Below are 25,930 nucleotides of genomic sequence, written 5' to 3'. Positions count from 1 at the left end.
ATTTTAAAAAAAGGTGTTCTAAGGTTACGTTTCAATAAGTTTTGACCTCGTTCGTCAGAACTTATTAACGTATACTTTTGACCTCTTACGTCAAAACTTGCGCTAGTTAGGACAGCTGCGCGTTGAAATTTGCAACTCGATGTAGTATAACGGAATACTGTTTTCATTTACGCAAATAAAGGCGTTTTTACTATTACAACAAAATAGAAAAGATGCCGTTGCTTTCATTCAGAAAATTCAGTTTACTTCTGCGACCTAAACATTACATCAACTGCATCGCGTCCACCAGTCTTGCAGTACATCCAGTATCTTGGGGCTAAATAAAAATAAACTGATACCAATACCTCGGCCCGCACCATACAAACAGCATGCTGTTTAAGTATGCAACACGGATCAGCGATTTAGCAATGTCACTATGTGTAATGCGAGGGCTAAAAAAATGCGCATATAAGAATGCTGAAAACTAGAACAGCCGCTCAAGTTGTTTTCACTTCACTGCGCCCAGACAAGCGTCGCACACCCCGCTGCTGAGAACGCCACGGTCCACTGCACCACTCGCCGACTGCTCGTAACGCTGGAGCGCGCGGCGCCCGCACTGCCCCCCCCCCCCCCTCCTTCCACGGTCGTTCTTGTCACCGCTTGGGCCGCGAAAGAATCGACGCGCACTGTGCGTAAACCTTGCATCATTATGTGGAAGCAGCAGATAGTGCTCTTAATCGGGGCTGTACTGGAGCGCACCGTTCTTCTCATATAACAAGGATATGGCGTCAACAGCTATTTCGTGGTATGTCCAATACGAAATAATAAACCGCCGCTCGCACAACAGACGCCAGTTTTCAGAAACTCTGGAGGCTCATGCCTCCTACCGAGAAGCTCGGACAGAGGCCTTAGTTCCTTTGGGACGAATAACTGTTATTTCTCTCTGGGTTCGTGACTGACAAAAAGTCGCGTTTTCATAGTTAGTCCAGTGTGAATTGCAATAACTTCTTGCAGCGAATAGCACTCGCTATGCTCGGAAAGGCAGCATTAGCGCTACACGTTTGCCACATTTGACTAACGACCATTTATCTCGCTGGCCATGCCATGCCTTGTGGCATGTTATCCTAACCACTTTTGTGACGGGAAATTGTGATGAAACGTGGCGGCCTGTCGCAGCAACATACGACACATGGTGCACTTGAAGGCGGCTCTTGTTTTGGTCCTAACGTTATCTAACATGTAATTCAGCAAAGTGCGATGTTGAGCAAGTTCGTTCATGCTTGCAAAGGAATACCAGCGCAAGGATAACTAAGCGGAAAGAGAGAACAGCCTATCGATGAAAAATGGAACAGGGTCGCACTTGCCCTTCCATTGTGCTTCGTGCGGCTGGGTGCCGCAGTTTGGAGACAGGAGTCTACTATATATAATAGCCGTGATTCTTCATCAGCCTATTTTTATGTACACTGCAGGACGAAGGCTTCTCGTTGCCATCTCTAATTACCTCTGTCCAGCGCCAGCTGATTCCAACTTGCGGCTGTGAATTTCCTAATTTCATAACCCACCGAGTTTTCTGCCGCCCTCGACTGCGCTTCCCTTCTCTTGGCACACATTCTGTAACTATAATCATCTATCAGTTATTCATCCTCCGCATTACATGGCCTGCCCAGCTCCATCTTTTTTCTCTTGATGTCAAGTAGAATATCGGCTATCCCCGTTTGCTGTCTGAACCACGTCGCTCTATTCCTGTCTCTTAACGTTACGCCTAACATTCTTCGCTCCATCGCTCTTTGCGCGGTCCTTAACTTGTCCTCCAGCTTCTGTGTCAACCTCCAAGTTTCTGACTCATGTGTTCACACCGGTTGAATGCAATGATTGTGCAACTTTCTTTTAAATGATACTGGTAAGCTTCTAGTCAGGATCTGACAATGTCTGCCGTATGCGCTCCAACCAATTTTTATTCTTCTGTAAATTTTGTTCTTATGATCAGGGTCCCCTATAAGTATTTGACCTATATAAACGTACTCCTTCACAGACTCTTGAGGCTGACTGGCGATCCTGAACTCTTGTTCCCTTGCCAGACTATTGATCATTATCTGTGTCTTCTGCGTATTAATCTTCAACCCCACTTTAAAATTTTCTCTGTTAAGGTCCTCAATCATTTGTTGTAGTTCATCCCCAGTGCTGCTGAACAGAACAATGTCATCCGCAAACCGAAGGTTGCCGACATATTTGCCGTTGATCCTTACTACTAAGCCTTCCTAGTTTAACAGCTTAAATACTTCTTCCAAGCACGCAGTGAATAGCATTGGAGAGATAGTGTCTCCTTGCCCTGACCCCTCTCTTTATAGGTAACTTTCTAATTTACTTGTGGAGAACCAAGGTAGCTGTGGAATCTTTGTAGATATTTCCCAAGATATTCACGTATGCCTCCTGTATTGCTTGATTACGTAATGCGTCTATGACTGCTGGTATCCCGACTGAATCAAATGCTTTTTCATAATCTATGAATGCCATATACAGAAGTTGATTGTACTCTGCAGATTTCTCGATTATCTAATTGATGACATCCGTTATAGAGTACCCCTTCCTGAAGCCAGTCTGTTCTCTTGGTTAATTGAAATCAAGGGTTGCCCTTATTCTATTGGAAATTATCTTGGTGAATATAATACCGAAAGTAAGCTGATGGCCCTGCATTTTTTTTTCAATTCTTTAATGTCTCCCTTTTTGTGTATTAGTATAATGTTGGCATTCTCTCAGTTCTCTGGAACACTTCAAGTCGTCAGGCATTGCGCATAAAGGGCCGATAGTCTTTCAAGCATATCCCCATCTTTGATTAACTCGACTGTTATTCCATCTTCTCCTGCCGCTCTTCCTGGATTCATGTCTTGCAAGGCCCTTCAGACTCCATTGCTAGTTATAGGAGGAGTTTCTGTTTCTAATGGAGGTATCCTGACTCCTCTGGGTATTGTACAGGTGAGTATAGAATTCTTCCGCTCCTTTTACTATACTTTCTAAATTGATGATATTACCCTGCTTATCTTGCTGTAAATACATTTTGGCTTGCCTTATGCCAAGTTTGCTTCTCACTGATTTCATGCTGCATCCATATTTTGCAGCTTCCTCAGCCTTTCTCACGTTGTAATATTGAATATCCCTTACTTTATTATTATTGATGAGTTTCGACAGCTCCGCGAATTCCATCTGATCTCTTGAGTTGGACACTTTCATGCTTTGTCGCTACTTTATTAGGTTCTTTGTTACTTGGGAGAGCTTGCCTACTGGTTGTCTTGGTGTCTTACCTCCCACTTCAATTGCTGCTTCCGAAGCCAGCCTAGATGCGGTTCCATTCATTAATTCTGTCACCTCCATCTTTCTTTTCTAAAGCTGCATATTTGTTTGCCTTAATTGGTCTTAATTCCTCTGCTTTAATTGGCCTGCTTTCACGTAACTGCGTCTAGGTTGGCCTGTTTCTCCTTGACTAATTTTACACTTTCATTCTTCATATTGTGGGAAACTATAGTCCTCACTAACCTATGAGCACTGCACTTTACCCCCCCCCCCCTCCTAACGCTTCTACATCGCGCAGTATGCTGAGATCGGCAGAGAGTATGAAATCTATTTCATTTCCTGTTTCTGCATTAGGGCTTTTCCAGGTCCACTTTCTATTGCTAGGCTTCCTGAAGAAGATATTCATTATTCAGAGTCTAATCCTTGCCGCGAATTCTGCTAGCGTCTTTACTCTAGTGCTGCTAGAATCGATACCATAGTTGCGAATTGCTTACTCACCTGCCTGCTTTCCCCCCACTTTTGCATTGAAGTGGACCATGACTCCAGTATACTGAGTTTGCACTTTTTTCATCGCTAATTGAAGATCTTCATAAAACTGTTCTATTTCTTCATCATCGTGACTGGAGGTCGGAACGTAGGCTTGTGCTACCTTTATCCTATACCTCCTAATCAATTTTATTACGACTACTGCTACCCTCTCATTAATGCTGTAGAATTCGTCGATGTTGCCCTCTCTGCCTTGTGGATTAACAATCCTACCGCGTGTTGTCTCTTATCTGGAAGTTCTCTGTAGCAGAGGATGCGGCCGTTAGTCAGCACTGTATAAGCCTCCCGAGTTCTAACCTCGCTAAGGCCAATAATATCCCAGACAGTACCTGATAATTTCTCAAAGAGACCCGCTAAGCTGACTTCACTCGACAGGGTTCGTGTGTTGAACGTTGACAGGTTCAGTTTAACAGCCGCCTGTCCGGGTCCAGAGATTCTTAGAACCCTCTGCCGGGTAGCAGGTCTGACCTGGGACGCGGCGCTTCCGCACCTGTGTCCCATTTGTGGGTATATGACAGGTGGTGGAGCGGAGCAGCAATTGAACATTGGGCTTCTAATCTGAAGGTCGCAAGTTATCTTCCAGACACTACATCTCCAAGCTTGTAGTGGCGCCTGACACCAGTAAAAAATGTAGAGAGCAAGTGGGGCTGTACTAGTCCAGGTGCAATAAACCCACTTGGGTCCGGTGCTCCGCAGCCTCAGGGGACTGAGGGCCATGGGTTAATTGTAGGCGTCATAATGGAGGTAGGGGGCAAAAACTGCACAATGGAGCCCAATTCCTGTTCTGGTCACGGAGTGTCCTTGTTGAAACTTAGCGGGCCGTCCTAATTTGGTTACACCTGGACTAGTATAGCCCCACTTGCTGTCGGCATTTTTTTTTTTTTGACGGTGTCAGGCGCCACTCCAAGCTTGCAGAAATAGTGTCTGGAGGAGAACTTACGGCCTTCATATTAGAAGCGCGATGTTCTATGTCACGTAGTTACAAATGGAACACTTGCTACACATAGCTATAATGAAAAGAAAAAGGATTTGAACTTGTGACTACATATCAACCAAGCATCCGAGATAGCTCGATCTGATAACCCTATAGGCGGCGAGGTCGCATTAAGACGCATAAGATCAGCCCAGAGGATCCTTTATGCTTAAAAAATCATTTAAATTATCCGCGATAGGTAGGACGATATTATTAATTAGGCTCAGAAGCGAGTGCCAATCCACTGTCTCTCAGAAGAGAGAAAAAAATGCCAAAAACATTATAAATGGTTCTAAGAACGCGGTTCTGAACCGCACGCGTGCAGACGACTGTGAAGGTGGCCAGGCACAGATAGTTTCGACAAGGTTGGCATTTGCACCTTAGACTTCTGTCAACCAAAGGACCAGGCAGTATTCTGTAAAGGCTGCTCAACAATAGACCATATTCACACTATCAATCAGGTGATAGAGAAATGTGAGGAATATAACCAACCCTTATATACAGCTTTCATTGATTACGAGAAAGCGTTTGATTCAGTCGAAACCTCTGCAGTCATGGATACATTACGAAATCAGGGTGTAGACTAGCCGTATGTGAAAATACTCAAAGATATCTATAGCGGTTCCACAGCCACCGTAGTTCTTCATAAAGAAAGCAACAAAATCCCAATAAAGAAAGGCGTCAGGCAGGGAGATACGATCTCTCCAATGCTATTCACAGCGTGTGTACAGGTGGTATTCAGAGACCTGGATTGGGAAGAATTTGGGATAAGAGTTAATGGAGAATACCTTAGTAACTTGCGATTCGCTGATGATATTGCCTTGCTTAATAACTCAGGGGACCAACTGCAATGCATGCTCACTGACCTGGAGAGACAAAGCCGAAGGGTGGGTCTAAAAATTAATGTGCAGAAAACTAAAGTAATGTTTAACAGTCTCGGAAGAGAACAGCAGTTTACGATAGGTAGCGAGGCACTGGAAGTGGTAAGGGAATACATCTACTTAGGGCAGGTAGTGACGGCGGATCCGGATCATGAGACGGAAATAATCAGAAGAATAAGAATGGGCTGGGATGCGTTTGACAGGCATTCTCAGATCATGAACAGCAGGTTGCGATTATCCTCAAGATAAAAGTGTATAATAGCTGTGTCTTACCAGTACCCACGTACGGGGCAGAAACCTGGAGGCTTACGAAAAGGGTTCTACTTAAATTGAGGACGACGCAACGAGCTATGGAAAGAAGAATGATGGGTGTAACGTCAACGGACAACAAAAGAGCAGATTGGGTGAGGGAACAAACGCGAGTTAATGACATCTTAGTTGAAATCAAGAAAAAGAAATGGCGGCATGGGCAGGACATGTAATGAGGAGGGAAGATAACCGATGGTCATTAAGGGTTACGGACTGGATTCCAACGGAAGGGAAGCGTAGCAGGGGGCGGCAGAAAGTTAAGTGGGCGAATGAGGTCAAGAAGTTTGCAGGGACGACATGGCCACAATTTATACATGACCGGGGTACTTGGAGAAGTATGGGAGAGGTCTTTGCCCTGCAGTGGGCGTAACTATGATGATGATGATGATGATGATGACGGCGACGACGACGACGATGATGATCATGATGATGATGATGATGATGATGACATTTGTAGCAGAAAACCCCCCTCATCATCATCATCAGCGTAGTTACGCCCACTGCAGGGCAAAGGCCTCTCCCATACTTCTCCAACTACCCCGGTCATGTACTAATTGTGGCCATGTTGTCCCTGCAAACGTCTTAATTTCATCCGACCACCTAACTTTCTGCCGCCCCCTGCTACGGTTCCCTTCCCTTGGAATCCAGTCCGTAACCCTTAATGACCATCGGTTATCTTCCCTCCTCATTACATGTCCTGCCCATGCCCATTTCTTTTTCTTGATTTCAACTAAGATGTCGTTTACCCGCGTTTGTTGCCTCACCCAATCTGCTCTTTTCTTATCCCTTAACGTTACACCCATCATTCTTCTTTCCATAGCTCGTTGCGTCGTCCTCAATTTCAGCAGAACCCTTTTCGTAAGCCTCCAGGTTTCTGCCCCATATGTGAGTACTGGTAACACACAGCTGTTATACACTTTCCTTTTAAGGGATAGTGGCAACCTGCTGGTCATGATTTGAGAATGCCTGCCAAACGCACCCCAGCCCATTCTTATTCTTCTGGTTATTTCAGTCTCATGATCCGGATCCGTGGTCACTACCTGCCCTAAGTAGATGTATTCCCTTACCACTTCCAGTGCTTCGCTACCTATCGTAAACTGCTGTTCTCTTCCGCTAAGAAAACCCCCCTAAAAGCGCTCAAATGCAAACAGACAAATTTCTTAAGAGGAAGCTTTAGCTCGGGCCCAACTCCGACGTGGCCTATTCAAATACATGTAAAACGCAAAAACGTTTTTCTGAGATAACCCCTGGACAGATTTTAATCAAATTTCTTGAATTTGAGAGAAAAAGTTATGTTCTAGTGACTGTTGGAAGCGGAATTTCGATTTAGGGCGTGGATTTTGTTAAAAAGATTTTCAAATATTCGACCATTTGAGAAAAATAGAAGCACGAAGTTTACAAATTCATAGCTCAGCATCAAGAAGAGATATCGCAGTTCTGTAAACGGCATCCATGAGATAATTCAAAGCGGACAAATTCAGTATGTCAACCATGTGTAACATATCAATTTTGTCCGCTTTAGATGTACTATTAGATGCAATTCACAGAATTGTATTACCCTCTTTCGTTGTTGAGTTACAGAGTTGTAAATGTGATAGTTTCGTTTTTTTTTTGAAAATTATCAATTTTTGCCAATATTTAATATAACATTGACGGCCTACCTCAAAAATTCGAAAGCAACAGTCACTAGATTTTAAGTTTTTCTTTTAAATGCAACAAACGTCGTCAAATTTGGTGCAGTGGTTGCCGAGAAAAACGAATTCTCCTTTTACATGTATTTAGATAGGAGCACTCGAGCTAAAGCTTCTTCTTAATTGACATTCTTAATGCCAGACAAAGATTATTCCTCTGCGCTCAGTACCGTGGTAGCTAGACAAACTAGTTGACCAGTTTAAAATTTACCAGACGAGGAAAAAAAAGGAATCGAACATAGCGGAACGGGGGTGGTATTCTGTAAGAGTCCACCTAGTGGACGTCCATTTCGGCCGCTGCTGATTGGATGCAGCTGTACGAGCGAGGAGGAGACGAACGGCCCTAGCCAATCAGGAACAGCCGAAATGGACAGTCCACTAGGTGGACTCTTACAGAATACCTCCCCGGGGCTTCGCGCTCACTCGAGGAGCACGAGCCAGGCACGCACAGGGGCACACCTAGCAGCTTACAGTCGCATCCTGCTGCAACAGGCACCGAAGAAGCTTTTTTCAGCTGGCGAGATGTGCCCGACCAGCGCGCCACACGTGGCCGTTGGAACGTGAATTGCTGGAAGCTTCGTATATAAAGAAATATGGTGTTTCTATCAGTGTCCCCGTCTCACTGCACAATAACGAATACCAATGTTTAGATTCTCCATGATGATTTTTATTCCTGGAGATATGTCTTATCGGTCCACACGGAGATAGCATTGTTTTTTTACATGTTTAGTGCACTTGATGAGTTTGCGCATGTCAATCCTGTTTGAATAACTTATGGGTGCTTCAATTTAACAAATTCAGTTGCCAATTGGTGCTTTTTCTCTCCCTTCTTCTTTCCGCTTAGATTTCCTTGCGCCACAACCACATTTAATGTTATCTGACATCTATCAGACATGCATTGTCGAGCAGAATTGCGCTGGTGACATCTGCGTACGACAGGTTGTGCAAGTTCCCAGGCAGTCGTGCCACTCTTGATAGGTTCATCGTAACTATAACGGCAGCAGGCTGCCGGGCTGAATATTGCTCTCATTTTGTGGGGAACGAGCCGCATGTGCTGGAAGGCTACATGAGATTGCGGAATTCCAATACACAGTTGAGGAATATGCACACACATGTCACAAACACACGGACATAATAAGTCTAAAAAATAATTGGAAACTATCAAAAAGAAGTAACACAAGGAAAAGCGACCCATAAGCATAACCATATGCACCCGCGTTAAGTAAGAGTTCATGCACACTGTGCAATAAAATCACCACTAGACATATAATACATGAATGTCATTTTTCAGATTGTCCTGGCATCAAAGACGTGATTCAATATAGTTCATAAAAGTCTTCAGTTCAAATCATATTAATCAGATTGCTGTCTACAAGAAAATCCCTTAGGGCTGTCAAGGCACATTTCTGTTATGTAGGGCACCACCATGGACCAAGTATTTTCGTAATGAAAAAGAGAGAGAGAGAGAGATAAGTCATAAGGGAAAGGCAGGGAGGTTAACCAGGCTGAGCCTGGTAGCCTACCCTGCACTGGAAAATCGGGAAAGGGGATTGAAAGAGGAGAAGGCGGTCATACAGGCTGATGCATTTCAAGAAGCGCACCAGCGCCTTTGTCGCCTTGCACATAGCAGACGCACGAAGCCACGGGCCCAAGACCTCCTCCTCTGTGAAAGGACGGTCGTCTAAGTGCCCCAAAGCTGTTCGAAAGGCACTCCTATCGTCTTCGTATGTAGGGCAGTCACACAGAAGATGTTTGGTCGTTTCTTCGACACCACATCGGTTGCAATTGGGACTGTCCGCCATTCCAATTAGGAATGAGCAGGCGTTTTTGAAAGAAACTCCTACTGGCAAGCGGCCCAGTAGCGTTTCTTCCCATCGGTTATACCCAGTAAAATTTGCAACGTCATATGCGGGTCAATAACATATAGGCGCTGGTTGGTGAACTCCGGTGTGTTCCATTTCCTTACAGTAATAACATGGGCAAGACCGCTGAACTGCCGCGCTGCATCCGTTCTCGACAATGGTATCGGGGTGCTTTCACACACATCATAAGCCTCACGGGCAGCTTTGTTGGCACTTTCATTGCCAGTAATTTTGCAGTGCCCGGATAGCCACTAAAATACAATGTCGTGGCCTCCGTCCACCACTTAATGGTAGAGTAATCGTACCTCTGCTACCAATTGTTCTTGAGGGCTGTAACGCAGAGCTGATTTGGCGGTTGTTACTGCACATATAACACTGCTCTACGGAGAGCGGAAAGTTCGGATCCTGTCGATGTTGCGACATGGCTGATCTTGAACTTCTTGCAGATTGACATCGACGGAAAGACTACAGCACCAGTAGAGCTGGTGGTGTCTCCGGCAGCCACAAGTGCGGCTTTCCATTCCAGGAGTTGGAAAGAAGTCCGACTTGCCCACTTGTGCCCTGAATCAAGCTGCTATACATCTACTGCATGATTCATACTCCAATCGAGTTCACGTTTATACAGATGGCTCTCCGTAATAAAATATTCACGTCTGTCCAAGTAGCTCAACTGTACAAAAATGGACTCCCTGTTGATCATATTGTAGGCAGTATATGAGCAAGTGCTCCACAGAAGTGTCTGGAGTGTCACAGTATGTAGGTGCAGTTGTAGGTTGTCTTCTTTCTTATTCGATGCAAAAAGCGAGGCTTATAGGTCACGTCTGGTCATAAACGGTGCAGAAGGGTATCTAATGTATGGTCAATATTTATGTTCCCAGAAAATCGTAGGGTAGCGTCGACTCGATACCGCATTGACGTCTCAACTATGCGTACTCTGCTGTATGACGACAAGTCAAGTCGCTAACCTAACCTGGCCACAAGAGGTCTGCGAGATGTCCGCACAGACATTTAGACTAAAGACTCGCCGTGTTCCAGCAGCCGAACACCATAGCCACTAAGCAACCATAGGAGGGTATGGCGAAAGTGTCACAAGAAAATCGTAGTGCCGCGCAAAACAAGCTCTGCAGCGACGACCGCTGCGAGATGGCGCCAGAACAGCGCGCCGTCGTCTGTTCACCGATGGCATGCAGCGAGCGCGTTCACTGATACCACATATGGAAACAAAGCGCTGCGTGAGCGGCGGCTGCTGTTAATCGGTCGCTGTTAATGCGCCGACTGCTGTGAATCGTGCCCACGCGTCATCCACGTGCTGCCTCTCGCGATCTCCCGATTAGCGAGGCAGTCGCGACACACTGCGCTCCGTTTCCAATGTGCCGCACGAAACATTGTCCGCGCCAGTCAATAGAGAGCTTTAGAATAGGGGCCCCAAACGTTTTGGGGCCCCAAAGAAATAGCGTCGAAGCCACTGCGCATGCGCGAGACGCGAACTGCGTTTGGGTTTTGCGTTGGGAACGCTATTTCACCGATTTAGCGGGAGCCCAAATAGCGGCCGCAAAAGCTTTGCGTCAGCAAACATGGCGGCACCCATCGAAGCCACGGCTCTAACCTAGCACCAAACTGGGTTCGATTCGTGCTAATGCGTGAAGTTCGCAAGCTAGGAGAAGTAACTGCGGTTATCGCTTTCTCTCAACTAGCGTGTGTTATGAAGATTGATTCATTAGACGCCGCTGCTTCCGAATTCGATTGTGGATTTTATGGCTCGTAGGCCTAACACGGCTAAGCTTGGCTGGTAAAGGCACGTAAAGTTGGTTTGCTCGAAACTAAGCGCAACTAATTGTTTGCTGCTTACAGAATAACCTCTAAATTGTAATTCAACGTGAATACACGGAAGTCAAAATTACTATTCCTATCTTAAAATGGTATAGTTGATTTAATTATTTGTAATAGCTTTTCTTTGACGCCGTAGTGGCGCTGTCAGCGCAAGACGCTATCCGCAAACGCAAAACCCTATTCTAAAACTCTTCACTCCTGCGTGCCCCAACGATAACACCCGCAAAGCTCTTTGGGGCCCCAAACTATTGGGGCCCATATTCTAAAACTCTGTAATATATCGCGAAAGGAAAACCCGTATAGAGCTGCGCTCAAATTTTGCATTAGGGAGTATCACTATCGTCGAATAATTTTCCTTTTACTTTCCCTGCTTGTTGCTCAAATAACTGTGTGCCTTCACTTTCCCCACTACGGGCGAATGGCGAAAAAGCCAGTGGTTGTACAATGGTTGACTAGGGCATTGCCCGTCGAATAATGTAATAATGGAAAGTGAAAAATTATAAAAAAGTAAATATTTGAAATTATATTTAACAGATAATTATAAATCATGCGATATTAAAGAAATAAATGTTTGTTTAGATAAAAAATATCGTTACTTCACCTTATTGGTAGTGTACGCAACATCCTCTCGGTATGATATAGTACTGCATGTTGTGGTGTACGAAATGTATGCACAGACTTCCGCACTTTCAGACTCCCCAATTTTAAGTAGACACGATTTATTGAGTTTGTATGTATAGCTTCATAAAACCTTATGCTTGCTTTTGTTTGCACAAAGCATTATTAAATTTTTCGAAAATGTTTCATTGACATAGTCTTGCTGTACCGTGTTCACTTTCGCTTATCCCTACCTCTCCCGCTTCGTTTCTCTCTCTCATGTTAAGGTTACTTTGTGGTAAGTGTGATAACTTGCGATAAGCTGTGTAAACCAGTTAGATCTTGTTTCAGTCATTATAAAGGCAACAGCCAAGCAACGAGCTATCCTAATTGTCAACAGCGTGGCATTTGAAATGACCTTAAAATGTAAAGTTCCTGTACGTCTTTTTTAAAATTTAGTGTGCTTGCGTAGTAGCATAAACTTTATCCCTCTAAGGGCTTTTGGGCGGTGGGTGGGTCGATCAGTCAGCGCTCCACTATACTCTGCGACTCTCTAGGATTGATCGATAGGAGCTCTCTGGCTCTCTAGTAAATTAATGTCATAGTCGTGGGTGATGAAGCAGTTGCTGCGTCGAAGATTTCTCTTTTTTCGGGCTCGATGAGGCGTTCTGAACCGCGGCCGCAGTGTCCCCATTTAGACGAGGATAGAATGCAAAGCTGCTCGTGTACTGTACTTTAGGTTCACGGTAAAGAACCTCGGGTAGTAAAAATTAATCCGGAACACTCCAATACGACGGTGTCATAATAAAATCAGCTGCGCAGTTTGAGAGGCTGAACCTAACGAGATAAAATTGATTTTCGTCACTGCAAGCGTCGCTCACTGCACGCCTATGAACTTGTGCGAACGCCCACAATAAAACCATAATTGCTGAATTACAGAAACTACAAATTATTTTTTTTGCTTGAGCAGCGTTCTAAATGTAAATACAGAAGCTTCTTTTTTTTCAAAAAAATTTTTGTTTATGTGGGACGACTAGCATTATGGATATATTGACTGTTGTAATTGTAGGAAGCTCTGTTAACTTGACACGAGTTAACAATATGAGGAGCTCTCTGTCGCATATTTAAGTTGATTCTGCATAAAAGAATGTACGCGCACATTAGTTCATATCAAAATATTTTTGAGGTTATGCTATAGCGTCTTCAATGCGGCGTTGTCCAATTTTTATTATACATGGGTGTTTTTTCCTATTCTTTTAACATGGTGTACGGCATGAAAACTAGCGCTTCGTTGGTTTGGGATTTCCATGCGATAAGGTAAATTTGGATCTCGTAGCGAGCGCACAAGAGTTTCCGGTAGTTTCGTTTAACCAAAGCTAAAAAGTAAAAAAAAAAAGCCATTATCCTGAGTATGTACTCATATAGGAATCATATGACCAACTGACATACTAGGCACTGTTTTACTTGACCGAAATCTCGGTTAATCTCGATTCCAATGTAAACAGAGGAACTACTGTCTCCCGCTGTTCAGAACCCAATGCGGAACCCTCATTAAGAAAAACTGACTCGCCATCCCGCCCCTGCAAAAGTGGATATCCAGCGAAGCTGCTGACAAACCAACACTACAACTGTTGGGGAAGCTATGCTATGCATTAATGATGGTTCGGATACTTGTTTCGAGCTTGTTTTTTATTGAAACGTACACTTCTGTACGTTGTATGCGTGACTCCAATAAATGCATGCACTGTTCTTTTCACTTTGCTGTGTGCTCATGGCCTGTGCTTTACGAAGGGAATGAGCCATTGCATTATTGCTTGCTTAGGGGGATAGAAGCCATCGCTGACAATGATAATTTTTGTACACAGACGGACACGAAAAATGCCGACCACCGAGAGGCCAACAGCTTCACTGTAAAACTATATCGATACCAGTACCACAGGATATTTTTTGCATGCCACGCCGAATTATTTCTCGTTCACTTGAAGTACTTGACCTCTGTTATGGCAGCAAGCGTCACCGCATTGTTTTGTTTTCTGTATAATAAAAAAACAAAATTATCCGCTTAATTGGTATTTAAATGTCATTGGAGTCTGTTTGCATAATAAAGTTACGTTTTTACTTCGACGTAACTCGCACTTTACGGGACTGACTATTTCGACTTGCCCGTAAAGAGTACCCGCGTGAGCCTTGAAGGATTACCCTTCGACAATGCTGGGATGCTCGCTGATGAATATTGATACCGCCAAAGCCTGTCGTACAACGTCGAACCACGCTTTTCACATATTCACAGATGTGCCGCGTAAACATCGCGATCAGCAGAGACCACTTACGCGGTGCTTGGACCGACTGGCCACACTGCTCTAGTCAGTCGGGAACCAAACATCGCCTACTGCGCCGAAACGACGGAATTTACAGGAGCCCTGAATCTAGATCATGATGGCCATAGGGCCATTCATGTCTACGCAGAGTGCATTTACTCACCGCGTTGACGAAGTAGTGTAGGTTACACAGCTGTCTACATCCTCCTGTACTGAGGAGAATTCGCACAAGATTTATTTATTTATTTATTTATTTATTTATTTATTTATTTATTTATTTATTTATTTATTTATTTATTTATTCATTTATACTGCAGCGTCAATGTGGCTATCGCAGGAGTGGGATGAACACTAAACATTGTCCATCGTTTAGCTTGGGTTTCGTAGAATGAGCTTACCGACTCTGCTGAGGCTGATCTTGTCGTCCATGGTATCTTGCTCCTTCTGAAATCTCCCATTATTTTGTTCGTTCCCGTTTCCTTAGGATTATGAAACAGCAGTGGTACGACGAACACTCTAGTACTGACCTATATAATTAATTCCAGAATTCATACTACTGCAAATAAATTTCCTCCAGCCACGCAGGCATGAGGAGACGCTGTAGAGTCAAGGTTTCATAGAAAAGCACAATAAAATTCGTCCTCGCTTTCCGACATCATCTCTCAGTTTTCTTGTAAGTATTTACAGGAAAAGAATGCGCATGGATCTATATACCGAAGAAAATCCGCTGAGTCTTTTACCTGGAGGTTTCTGTCCGGTCTATGTAGAACATACATTAGCCCCGTGCGATAAGAGTGATCGCAAGGTTCACTGGCACCCTCAGGGAAGGCCGGGCTAAAGCTGGCCCTCAACCTTGCAAGTAAAAGGTGGAACGAAGGTCGAATTTACTGCTCACGGTTGCGCAAATGGAGTGGTGCTTTGTAACGATTTTGCTCGCGTGTTTCTTTTGCGTTAAATATTTTCGGAGAAAGAATGCTGAAAAAAAAAGAGGGCAAAAAGACGGCACGAAGGCAGCATGTGACCGAGGCGCGCAGTGAGCACGTGGCACAAAGTCCACCAAAGCGCGAACGAAACTCTGGTGGGTAATAAGGCCGCACCCCGGTCGCAAATTGCCCGCAAAACACGCTGGAAAGGCGAAGCGAACCTATTCCACTCCATACTTCGTTGTTCAGCGACATAACCTGTCTCCCGGTTATGGTCGCTCAAATTTGACTCAACGATGCCGCGCGTCATGCAAAGGTGGCGCGGAGCTGGCGATTCTGGGGCGAAAAAGCTAGCGCCCGCCCCCGCCCCTGCTTATGTCTAAGGTCATTGGAAACAAAGAAAAAAGGATGTCCGCAGAGTTACCGGCCGTGTTGCCCAAGTATATAAGGCCAGCGCGAGCAAACAGCGTGTCACTTGGGAATAACAGCACCTACGAAGAGACATGATCGCAAAGGTAAGCCCGTTGTCCTTCTGTGATTTGCAGAGACAATGCGCTGTTGCGCTTTGTGAAGGAGAGACAATCGCGTAGTCTAGATTCCTGTTTATGGTGCTTTGAACGTTTACAGGATTAAGGGATTTCATTTGCTCGTTATCACGATGGAAGCCTTTAGCCACTGTATCCAAACACGAAACGCATGCGCGGAGTAAAGACAGTGTAGATAGCTTGGCTGTTGGTGCCAATATAGAGCCGAAGATCCGAGGATAGCACCATCACAGTGCTTACTTCTAGCCCGTGTGTTGAAGCATTCAAAAAGCTTGAAGCACTGTAATGGCACTGACAGATAGAACTAAATTCTGGCGCTACTTCAAAATTGAATCGAGCGACATCATATCGGTTCTTCTCCATAGTAGCATCTTGGTAATTTTTCAAGTTTTCAAAAAAAAATGCAACACCTTTGCTGAAGGCTCTGCTGTTGTTCCCCTCTATGACCTCAACGACTCAATGGAACTGAAGCGAAGCCTAAGCGGGTGAAGCTCGCTTTCTTAGAGTGATAAGTGAATCTGATTATTATGGTATCACACAGTGCTTTGTGGTTTATTTCACATGCGTCGTGCTCAGTATGAAGAATGAAGTTGTTGAGCGTTTAAAACGTTTTTTCAACCATCCGTGACGAGCACTAATGTTTGTTGACCACGAACAGAAGGTAAAAATCTGAAACATAATTTGAGGGGGTTTTTTTTCTTTACCAATTTAATGGGAAATGAAACGCAAAAGTGTGCGCATATTCTGCAAGATATGCGCACAAATCACGATCGTGTTAGTACTCACAAACGCATAAGAGAAATCGTGAGTTAATTCCAGTGCCCTGACTCTTGTACCTCGGTCATACTGAGGCTAATATATGATATCCAGGCACTAGACTGACGAAATACTCAAGCTGTGGTGTATCTTCAAGCAGTGGTGTGCCGTGCATAATCTCGGAAGCAGTTGAGCGAAGATATCAGAAAGTAGCGATACAATCGCAAACAACATGCTGGCTAAGACAGAAAATTAAAGAACAAAATTGGTGGAATTTAGCCGTCATAGTGTCCTGGTTACGTGTCTGCGCGAGTAAAACGGAAAGAAGGTTTGCGAACTTCTTTGGGAAGTACATTCAACAAATAACCACATGAAGCCAACAGACAATGAACTAAAGAAAGTCTGTTGGCTTCATGCGATCGTCGCTTCAAAAATATATTTCATCGGGCCTCTCGGTTTCCCTCATTCGTTCAGAACGTAAGGCATACCAGCAAATCCTACGAGCGCTGCTGTACTTGCCCTACTGAATTAAACTATGGACCAAAGATATAGAATCTGGTGGTTCTTGAAAAATAGATCTATTTTAAACGACCGTCCAGTTATGTAGCTAAACTTTCCGCATCTACGATTTTTTTTTTCGTAGTCGACAATGCCAACTATTTTCAACCGCGTAAGAATAATCTGCATGCCTGTTCTCAGTGCGACGCTTTCAGAGACGGGGCCGTCAGTCTCAGACCTATGGATGCAAAAGCATCGGTAAGACATGCTGTAGGGAAAATTTATTACCGCGACGGCTGGTCAGCTCGAAGAACAATGACTAGACATGCTGTCATCACATGCTTTCGCAATATCAGATATCATAAAGCCAGCTTATGTAGCCCCTGTTTTGTTGGCATACATTTAACGAACATGGCGTTGTTAAGAACGAAATATAGACTGTGCGGTCAGAAACACTTCAGTGCCTGTTGTAATTCATTCATTCGTTCATTCCTTGATTGATTTAAAACTTCCCAAAGAAACACAATGGTTATCCAGGGTTCCGGCCTAATTACGACCACGAAGGTTTTTTTTTCTTTAATGTGCGTCGAAAGCTTCATACCAGCCCTATCGGAATGCGGCGAGGAAGCCGCGGCGTGGCGCTCAGCAGTGGCCCTCCACAGCCACTGAACCACAGAGACGACGATAGCGTTCGTTTTCCGCTCTGTATCATCAAACGTTTTCCCGAGTTCAGTGTTCTAGTATTAAATAATTTGGGTTGTCCAAAAACAGCAGTCTAAACAGTGAATATACTGGCCAGAAATGTTAAATATTAGCGCGCGCGGTTAACGTGCAAGCAACGCGGCCACGGCTATTTCCCAGAATGAATATTAGTTACATTTCATTGTAGTACGAAAGCGAGGCTTCGTTCAAGCTAAGCGCTAATAGGGCAGAAATAATCGATTTGTAATGGAATATGAATGAAATCCAGAACGGTGGCGTAGTGGCTTTGGTGTTGCGTTGCCAAGCCCGAGGGCGTGGAATCAAATCCTGGCCGCCGCGGCCACATTTCGGTGGGGGCGAAATGGAAACGCGCCTGTGTACTATGCATTGGGTTATACGTTAAAGAACCCCAGTTAGACAAAATTATTTGAGTCCCCCACTACGGTGTGCCTCAGAATCATATCATGGATTTGGTATGTAAAACCGCAGAACCTACTTTAATTAATAAAATCGCTCCATGCCAGGACTGCATTGCAAAGAATAGAACGAGTGTTGCCTGCTTGTGTGTGTACGTGCGAGCCGAAACGAGGGCCCTGAAACGCATAACGTCAGACTTGCATCTTTTTGTCGCTCATATCCTGTCTCAAAGGAGAGTACTCGCTGCTGTGTCACAGCGGCGCGTACTGCGCACAAGCAAAGCCAGTCAGTCATGTGTGACAGATGTGCAAACAATATTTATCTCCCGTATTCGCGATGGCGCGTTGATGGCCTCTCAGTGATGCTTGCACCTTCAATGGATGAGCAATGTGCCGAGACCTGGCAATGCCGAAATCGCTATCCATCAGTCCGCGCTAGTTGACTTAAGAAACAAACATAATTTCCGAAGAACGAACCGCGCATAGAGACGTATTATTGGCATTTTGTCCTCTCTGAAGTGCTACGTCGTTTACAGATGGACCACTGATAATTAGAGACGTTGATGGTTTAACAAATTTAGGTTCTTTTGTTAGCCGACAAACAGTTACATAGCCACATCCCAAGGTTATTTACTGTCTGACCCATTACTGTTGGCTGAGCTATCATCGTCATAAAGCGCGTAATGTGAGGACTGGCTAAATGGGTTGATATTTTGCACCAATACTTCCTGCAGGTGGCAACCATCCTGAGCCTAGCAGCAATGGCTGCAGCCGGAGCCATAGCCCCACACGGAGGTTTTAGTACAACACATCGGAAGCAAGATGTAAGCTCACGTCCACGGCGTCTTTATAAACAATCTCTCGCGACAATACCTAATGGTTAAATAAGTATCATGAACGCAACCCGAGGTACATGTAGTGGTATATGGAAGGTAGGACTTGTGCATGAAATATCTGGGGACTAAGGCGGGAAAGCTTCAGGCCGGGTTTGTATACCGCATTTCCTATGTTCTCTCGCATTTTCTCTACAATTTAAAGAGGTTACTTGAGAAAAAAAGTAGTGCTCATAGCCTATGTAGAGCGGCAGCTCGCAACTGTGCAATACCCACAGAACTATTGTGCCTGCTCTTACCTTCACTGCTATAGTCAACGTTCCCTAATGCGAAATGGGACATGGTGTAAAAAGAGGTATATATCCACATAAGAACGAAAGGCAAGGAGGTTAGCCAAGGTCACTGCCGGTTGTCTGTTCTACACGTGGGGAAAGGGCAAACAAAAGATAAGAAAGGAGAAGGAGAGTGACTTTGCGCACACCTACAGATGAGTGTTCACTTACGTATACAGTTACAAGGGCTCGTCTGGTCTTGTTGCCCCAAGAAGCGCCTTAGCGCATTGGTGGCCTTGTGCATACTAGAGGGTCTGCAGCCAAGGTCCCAATATCTTAGTTCCCGAGGACGGTCTGTCGTCTAAGCGGCTAAGGCTCATGCGCAGAACATGTCGTTCGAAGTCGTAAGTTTGTCAGTGGCACAGAATGCGCTGCGGGGTCTCATGCCGTCCCCAAGAGTGGCATGCGGCGCTGTTGGCTATTTCGATTAGGAATGAGTAATTGTTCGGGAATGCGACGCCCAACCACAACTAGACTCTAAAGTTGTTTCACAACTTTAGAGCCATTTCATATGCCAGGCCAAGTCGAATCAGGGTCGAGTAAATACAATCGCGAGTCAACAAAATCTTGCGAATTCCAGTCCAGAAGTGTAACGTTATATGAGCAAGTGAATAAAGCTTCAGCGCTGCATCGGTTCTCGACGACAGCATTTGTACGCACTAATATCGCTGGTGATCCAAGCGAGCTTCACCTGACCTGTCGTTGCCGGTAATTCCTCAGTGGCCCGGTAGTCACTGAAATATAATGGCATGAGCTTTCTCGAAAGCTTGGTGATACCTGTTTTATACTGCCGACCTCTCTCAGTGCACCAAACTTCTTATTCTAAAAAGATATATCTATGCTTTATTCTAAGAATTCATCCTTTCACTTTAGTGGCCCGCAAAGATTCTCTTCCGCAAGTAACACGCTATTAGAGTAACAATAGCAATTAATATGCTAGTATTGTGGTTTACCGTAAGCTTTTTTCTTTTTCGCCTCTTCTTCGCTAGGTTCGTTCACAGATCGACATCTGCGACGTCAAACTCAAGGTGTAGCTGTGTCAGTAGGCCTCTTAATATGAGAAGTATCTTGGCTGTCCTGAGTGCCGTACGTGCATAGATTTTGAAAACTAGAGTTGCATACAAAATTCACAGCAATCCCAGGTACTCCTGTGCACGCATTGCTTCTTTAGTGGCAATACTGCGATTCTAGGTGAGCGCATGAATGCTTATCACTAAAGTCATAAATCTGTAGGTTGAAGTTCCCACGATTCCAACTTTTGTGCTTCGTTTTGAATACTACAGGAATATAAGAGTGGGTTAAGTTGGATAATTACCGTTTTGATTTCTTCTAATTTCACTCATATATTGCTCAATTGTTTTATTAAAGGAAAGTAATCCTGTCATAGAGCTTAGAGCTAATGGGGTATTTTATACAGCCGAATGACGTTTACGGCCAGTTTGCGTGGGGAGAACTTATTACGAGAATAATTGTAAACACACCGTCTAAAACGAGTGAAAATGTCCTTGCAGCACACATATAATACACACCAAACGTTATGCTTTAAGGCAAGCCTTCATCGCAATAAATAATAATGGTAATAAATCGGCCCACACCTTCGCAAACTGCATGACGCCGCATGATCCGCTCTGAAGGTTATGCAAAGCATTGTTAGCGTGGCGAGGACGCGAGCGACTACTACTGCAGAGAGGCTAACGTGTGACCACGCGCATGTGATCGCAGGACTTCGGGCGCTACAGCTTCGGCTACAACGTGGTGAACGGCCTGGGCGCCAGGAATAGCCGCTACGAGACCGGCGCGGCATATGGACCCGTAGTGGGCAGCTACAGCCTCGCCGACATCGATGGCCGCGCCCGTCGCGTCGATTACGTGGCCGACAAACTCGGCTTCCGCGCCGTGGTGCGCACCAATGAGCCCGGCACCAAGACAAGCCTGCCCGCCGCCGCGCCCTACGTGTCCGCCAAGGGACCCGTAGTGCCTTCGGCTGGATTCGGAGGAGGATACTTCCCGTTTGCTGGTGGCTACGGAGGCTACGGAGGCTATGGCGGCTTCTACGGCTGAGTCGCTTGCCTGAATCGTCTACACACATTTCATCTACGCTTGCGCTAGTGCGTATCCATGTACGTAACTGAAATGTACAGCACGCGTGTGGCGCTGAAAGTTAAGAAAACTAACAAAAGACACTACGCCAATGAACGTTATTGTAGCGGTACGGTAGGTTTCCTTTTAGGGTAACGTTGGGGGTTGGGGGCGGGGGGTGCTGGAAGGTTGTTCTGGGAGGCTTTTATAAATCGCTGCTCTAACGTGTCTTGCTCGGATAATCTCGAGGGAACACAAATTATGCACTTCTCGTGGCATACCAGCACACGGTAAAGAAATAACTTATAGGTGGCGTGTGTGCATGAACATTTTGTGGGATGGGAAGCTCACTGCAGCGATAAGGCATGCCAAATAGTTTGTGCCATCCAGAAAGCTCATTCCTTGACCAGTAATCAAACTGTGCCGTCTGGCACGCAGTCTTTTTCTTCTTCTATTTTAGGACGTTCTACTACAACTGACAGGCTCGAGTTGGATGAGCAAATCACAAGAGGTATAAAAGCACATTTATTGCCTCTGACTTAGACCCTTGCTAAAAGCAAGAAACATTTCGGCGAACGCTCTTGGCTGTCGGTGGTCTACATATATAGACACGCTGAAAGTGTATTTTCTAGTATGCTAGACGTGACGCAAAGTAAAGAATTTTTTTCCAGCTGAGTGAAATAAAATTACAACGAACAATTAATAGAGCATTTTGCTTCTTTGAAGCGTGGGTAAGACAGCACGATGTTTCATGATCCAGTTCTAACGGAGCCGCCCTTTATTTCCTCTGCTTTTTTCTACTGATGCAGAGTTCTGCCGAGTCTGCTCTTTCAAGCTGACTTCTCTCCGTACCTGCTGTGCATCGTGATTGTACGTCATCTTCCGTGACTCCCGTTGCTGATCGCTGCTGAGGCTCTTCTTCGTCCCCGTGTTGTCTCTAGTCTTGTTGCTGCTTGCATTGATGCTTACTTTCAACGTCTCGTTTTCTTTAATGGTGCCAGTCTCGGCCATTTTATTATGGCGATGTGTATTCGTTCCTAAATATTAACTGCGCATAACATCTCTTGGTACGACGAAACTTTTATTGACAATCCCCCGAAAGCTTTTGTTCCTTTATTCCTGTGATTAACGCTATGTGTAAATAAATGTTCCTTCTATATGCGAACTCTCTTTCATTATTTTTCTTCAAGGAATTTGAAAATGCAATGCTACGGCTGATAATTTGTGTTTAAGAATGGTCCTAGCAATCTAACGTATTTCTTTCTTTTCTTTTTAATATAAGCAGAAGAGATCGAGAGAGAAAGTAAGAATACGAAGTGCAGGGACGTTAACCAGACGAGCGTCCGGTTTGCTGTGAGGGAACGGTTGCCGGTAAAGGAACGGCTGAATATAAAGAGGAAAAGAGGGAGAGTAAGCAGCTAGACCACAATCGAGCTTACCCATTTGCTAGAAGTTATTTGCCTAGCGCCATTATCGAGAAATACGCCTCGAAATTTGCGTCAAGATGCATACCTGTTCCCTTTACCACTAACCACATCTGCAGGAAAAAAAGTGCGCCCGTGTAGTGGGGCAGAGTGAGGGAGGGGCACGTGAGGACCGCAATTAATTGCCACCAATAATGTGCTGTATTCTCTAGTAGGTTAGTTAGTGTTATTATTAACCCACATCTTGATATATCGGTTGTTCCAGCTAACGTTAGCCCCCCCCCCCCCCCCCAAAGCTGTTGTGATACCAAAAAAATTAAGAAAAATACACGATACAAGACGCGATCATAATATGTACGATGTTCGTTCTTCACTGTTCAGATGACCGAACACCGTAACTCTTCACCCGTATCTTGTACCGTGTTAATTTCTTCCTTTTTTTCTCACAACAGCTTGGCTAACGTTAGATGGGATACCATTCATTCATGCTGACAGAAAACTGTGGTGCATCAGCCTGAACAACTTTTTCGGACCTTCGGCCATAGACGATAAAAGCTTGCAGGTTTACGCAACCTTTACCTTTCTTCCTGATTCCTACATGATGCTCTCCTATAGCGCCTTATTCAACGCGAGCTCCAAGGCCATACCAAGAAAGGAGCCTCACCCTAATGGTAAATTGGCTGGCGAGGACGGTGCTCAGCACGCACTTGAAAAGTCGCTCTACTGAAGTCGCAGGGGCATTAAATAAGAGCGCTTGCCGACAATAGACTTCCACCAGGAAACAACGTTCAGCGGATAACTTTCGGCACTCACAATTAACTGCTGAGCAATGGTGCAATCATACGCGCTGAAGCCGGAGTACTGAATTAGAAACACATCCCACGGTGAAAACTTTTGATTCCCACTGTTATTACAGCGCGCGCTGGCTCACTAACAACTCCGTAGAACTCTGCCATTCAGCTTAGCAAAAACAATAGAAATAGGAAAATTGACCGTGCCGGAAGGCTGCTAGACACATGCACCTATATATATATATATATATATATATATATATATATATATATATATATATATATATATATATATATATATATATATATATATATATATATATATATATATATATATATATAGGTGAGTGTGCATGTGTGTGTACAGAACTGAGGGAATATTGCGTTGTGTCGGAGGAGGAAGAAAAGACACTACGGTTGGCGTTATTACAGAACACGAAGAATATGTTACATGAACCGTGCAAACACACAAATAAGATGCACGATGAAGGCAAAGCATCATAATAAAAAAAATACGACATCGTTGCCCGAGCCATGCACGCTGCTTCTCACTTAAATCAAAGGAGGAGGAGATAAAGGGGAGGAAAGACAGGGAGGTTAGAACTTAAATCAAGAACCGCGCTATGCCTCTATGCGCATTACAGGCAAGAAAGGTATGATCTCTTTTGTAGGTAGAGTTCAGGTTAACTTTGATACACAGCATTAAAGTAAATTTTTTAAACGATGCTCGAGTGATTAACCAAAGCAGCAAGAAACGCAGAAGCAAATTCACGGTGCAAAAGTGGGGTCTTAAGCGCCATCCCATCGTTATTGCGGTGTATGATCGCTTCTAAATATGTAACTGAGTCCAAATTTTGACCAAGTAGTTTGACCAATAACGCGTGCCAGTGGGTACGCGTTGCCTTGAATAGGTGTTTTCAAAACAAACATAACAATGTTGACGGACAAACAATATGGAGAACCTACACTCACAGCACCGATATCATTTCTTATTGTTTGTCGTGTTCAACGAGCGGCATTTTTTTTTTGTTTCTGCATGAGTAATTAACTTGCCCAACTTCGAGTGCCAACGCGTAATTCGAACGTGCTATATACGAAGATGTAGCAAAAATCGCCCGTCCAAATCTGTGGTATATTTCAAAGCGGTGCATTTTACACGGATTTCGTCAACTTTAGAGAATATCTCAATAGCTACAATTTACAGAATTGTGATGTCATTTTTTTTTTAATTTTGTGCTCTACAGTTGTAAACCTTATCTATTCTTCTTTTCTTTAATTTGGCGTTTATCACCAACTAGAAAAAAACATCAATGTCCTAAATCAGGAATGGGCTCCCTGCCACTTGTATATCATAGCTTTTTTTTTTTTTTTAATGCAACGATCACAAGCAAATTCGGTGCAATAGATGCTGTGTAAAAAGGCTTCTCAGCTCCCGGGGTGAGCATCGACAGTGTCGAAGAAGGCTCATGTTAGTGCACTGAGTTTAGAAGCTCCTTCCTGAGAGCTGCGGGAGCGTGCCGTCGGAACGAGGGCGCTGTGTTGCTCTCTTTTTCGTCTGCTTCACCTCCGGCGGTAACAAGGCGGCTGGACACCGCCCGCCATGGACGGGTTTAATTCACGCAAAATGCCTTCGACGAATCAGAACGCTCGGTCGCATTGAGCGCAGCAAAAACACACGGCTATCCATGCTGTTTCAGGGTTCTTTATTGGGGAGCAGCTGAGGTAATGATGACCTCGGCCTCTCCAAGCTATGGTCACTATACTGAAGACCTTCAGGAAAGGCACTCGGCCGAAATTCACGAGGTTTCTAAGCACGTATTCACGAAAATCTGTTACACTAAAATTGTTCGTAAGAGCGAATTCCAGCCAATCCTAACGTTCGACATATACCTAGTTAAGACGGCCGGCCAAGGGCAGGAGCACTTACGAATGAAAAGCTCTATGAATTCGTATGCTTGTTCGTAAGTGCTCGTTGGAATTGGCCGGCGCCTTCGGTAATAATATGTCTGGCGCCTGGGTTCACTGAAATTCGGACTTGCGAAAACATTGCGGCAGGACCACTCTTACGATGGACATCGACGTGAAATCGATTAGCAATTGAAGCACTGTAGCGACACACCGTACTGAAAACGCCGAAACACGTCGTGTATGAGGTGTGTATGCTGCCGGGCTCCTCTATCGCACTTCCCACTGGATACACTGTGTCATATAGCGGCGCCGTCGAGATGTCCGCGCAGGGTGCGTTTTTGAATATATATTCAGACAAGATTGCCTAAGTATATATGAAGCGGGTTCGATTCCGCCCAGCACTGGAGACATCGTAAATGATATTTTCTGTAACTGAAGAGCTTCCCATA

At 44.7% G+C, this 25,930-nt stretch overlaps 1 protein-coding gene across 1 annotated transcript; it reads left to right on the top strand.

Moving 5' to 3' along the window:
* The first annotated feature begins 18,162 nt into the window (after positions 1–18,162).
* Positions 18,163–21,340, top strand: LOC142558170 (adult-specific rigid cuticular protein 15.7-like). The gene is made up of 3 exons (XM_075670359.1): positions 18,163–18,171; positions 18,849–18,938; positions 21,002–21,340. Exons 1-3 carry the CDS (start codon positions 18,163–18,165, stop codon positions 21,338–21,340), a joined length of 438 nt encoding a protein of 145 aa, XP_075526474.1.
* Positions 21,341–25,930: the final 4,590 nt, after the last annotated feature.

This window comes from Dermacentor variabilis, chromosome 1 (assembly GCF_050947875.1).
Source record: "Dermacentor variabilis isolate Ectoservices chromosome 1, ASM5094787v1, whole genome shotgun sequence".
Taxonomy (NCBI): Eukaryota; Metazoa; Arthropoda; class Arachnida; order Ixodida; family Ixodidae; genus Dermacentor; species Dermacentor variabilis.
This window is presented reverse-complemented; position numbering and strand designations above follow the sequence as displayed.

Bases quoted from the DNA above. Each gene is read 5' to 3' on its own strand.
- LOC142558170 (XM_075670359.1), top strand. The intron at 18,939-21,001 runs GTAAGCTCACGT...ATGTGATCGCAG, and splicing joins CAACACATCGGAAGCAAGAT to GACTTCGGGCGCTACAGCTT.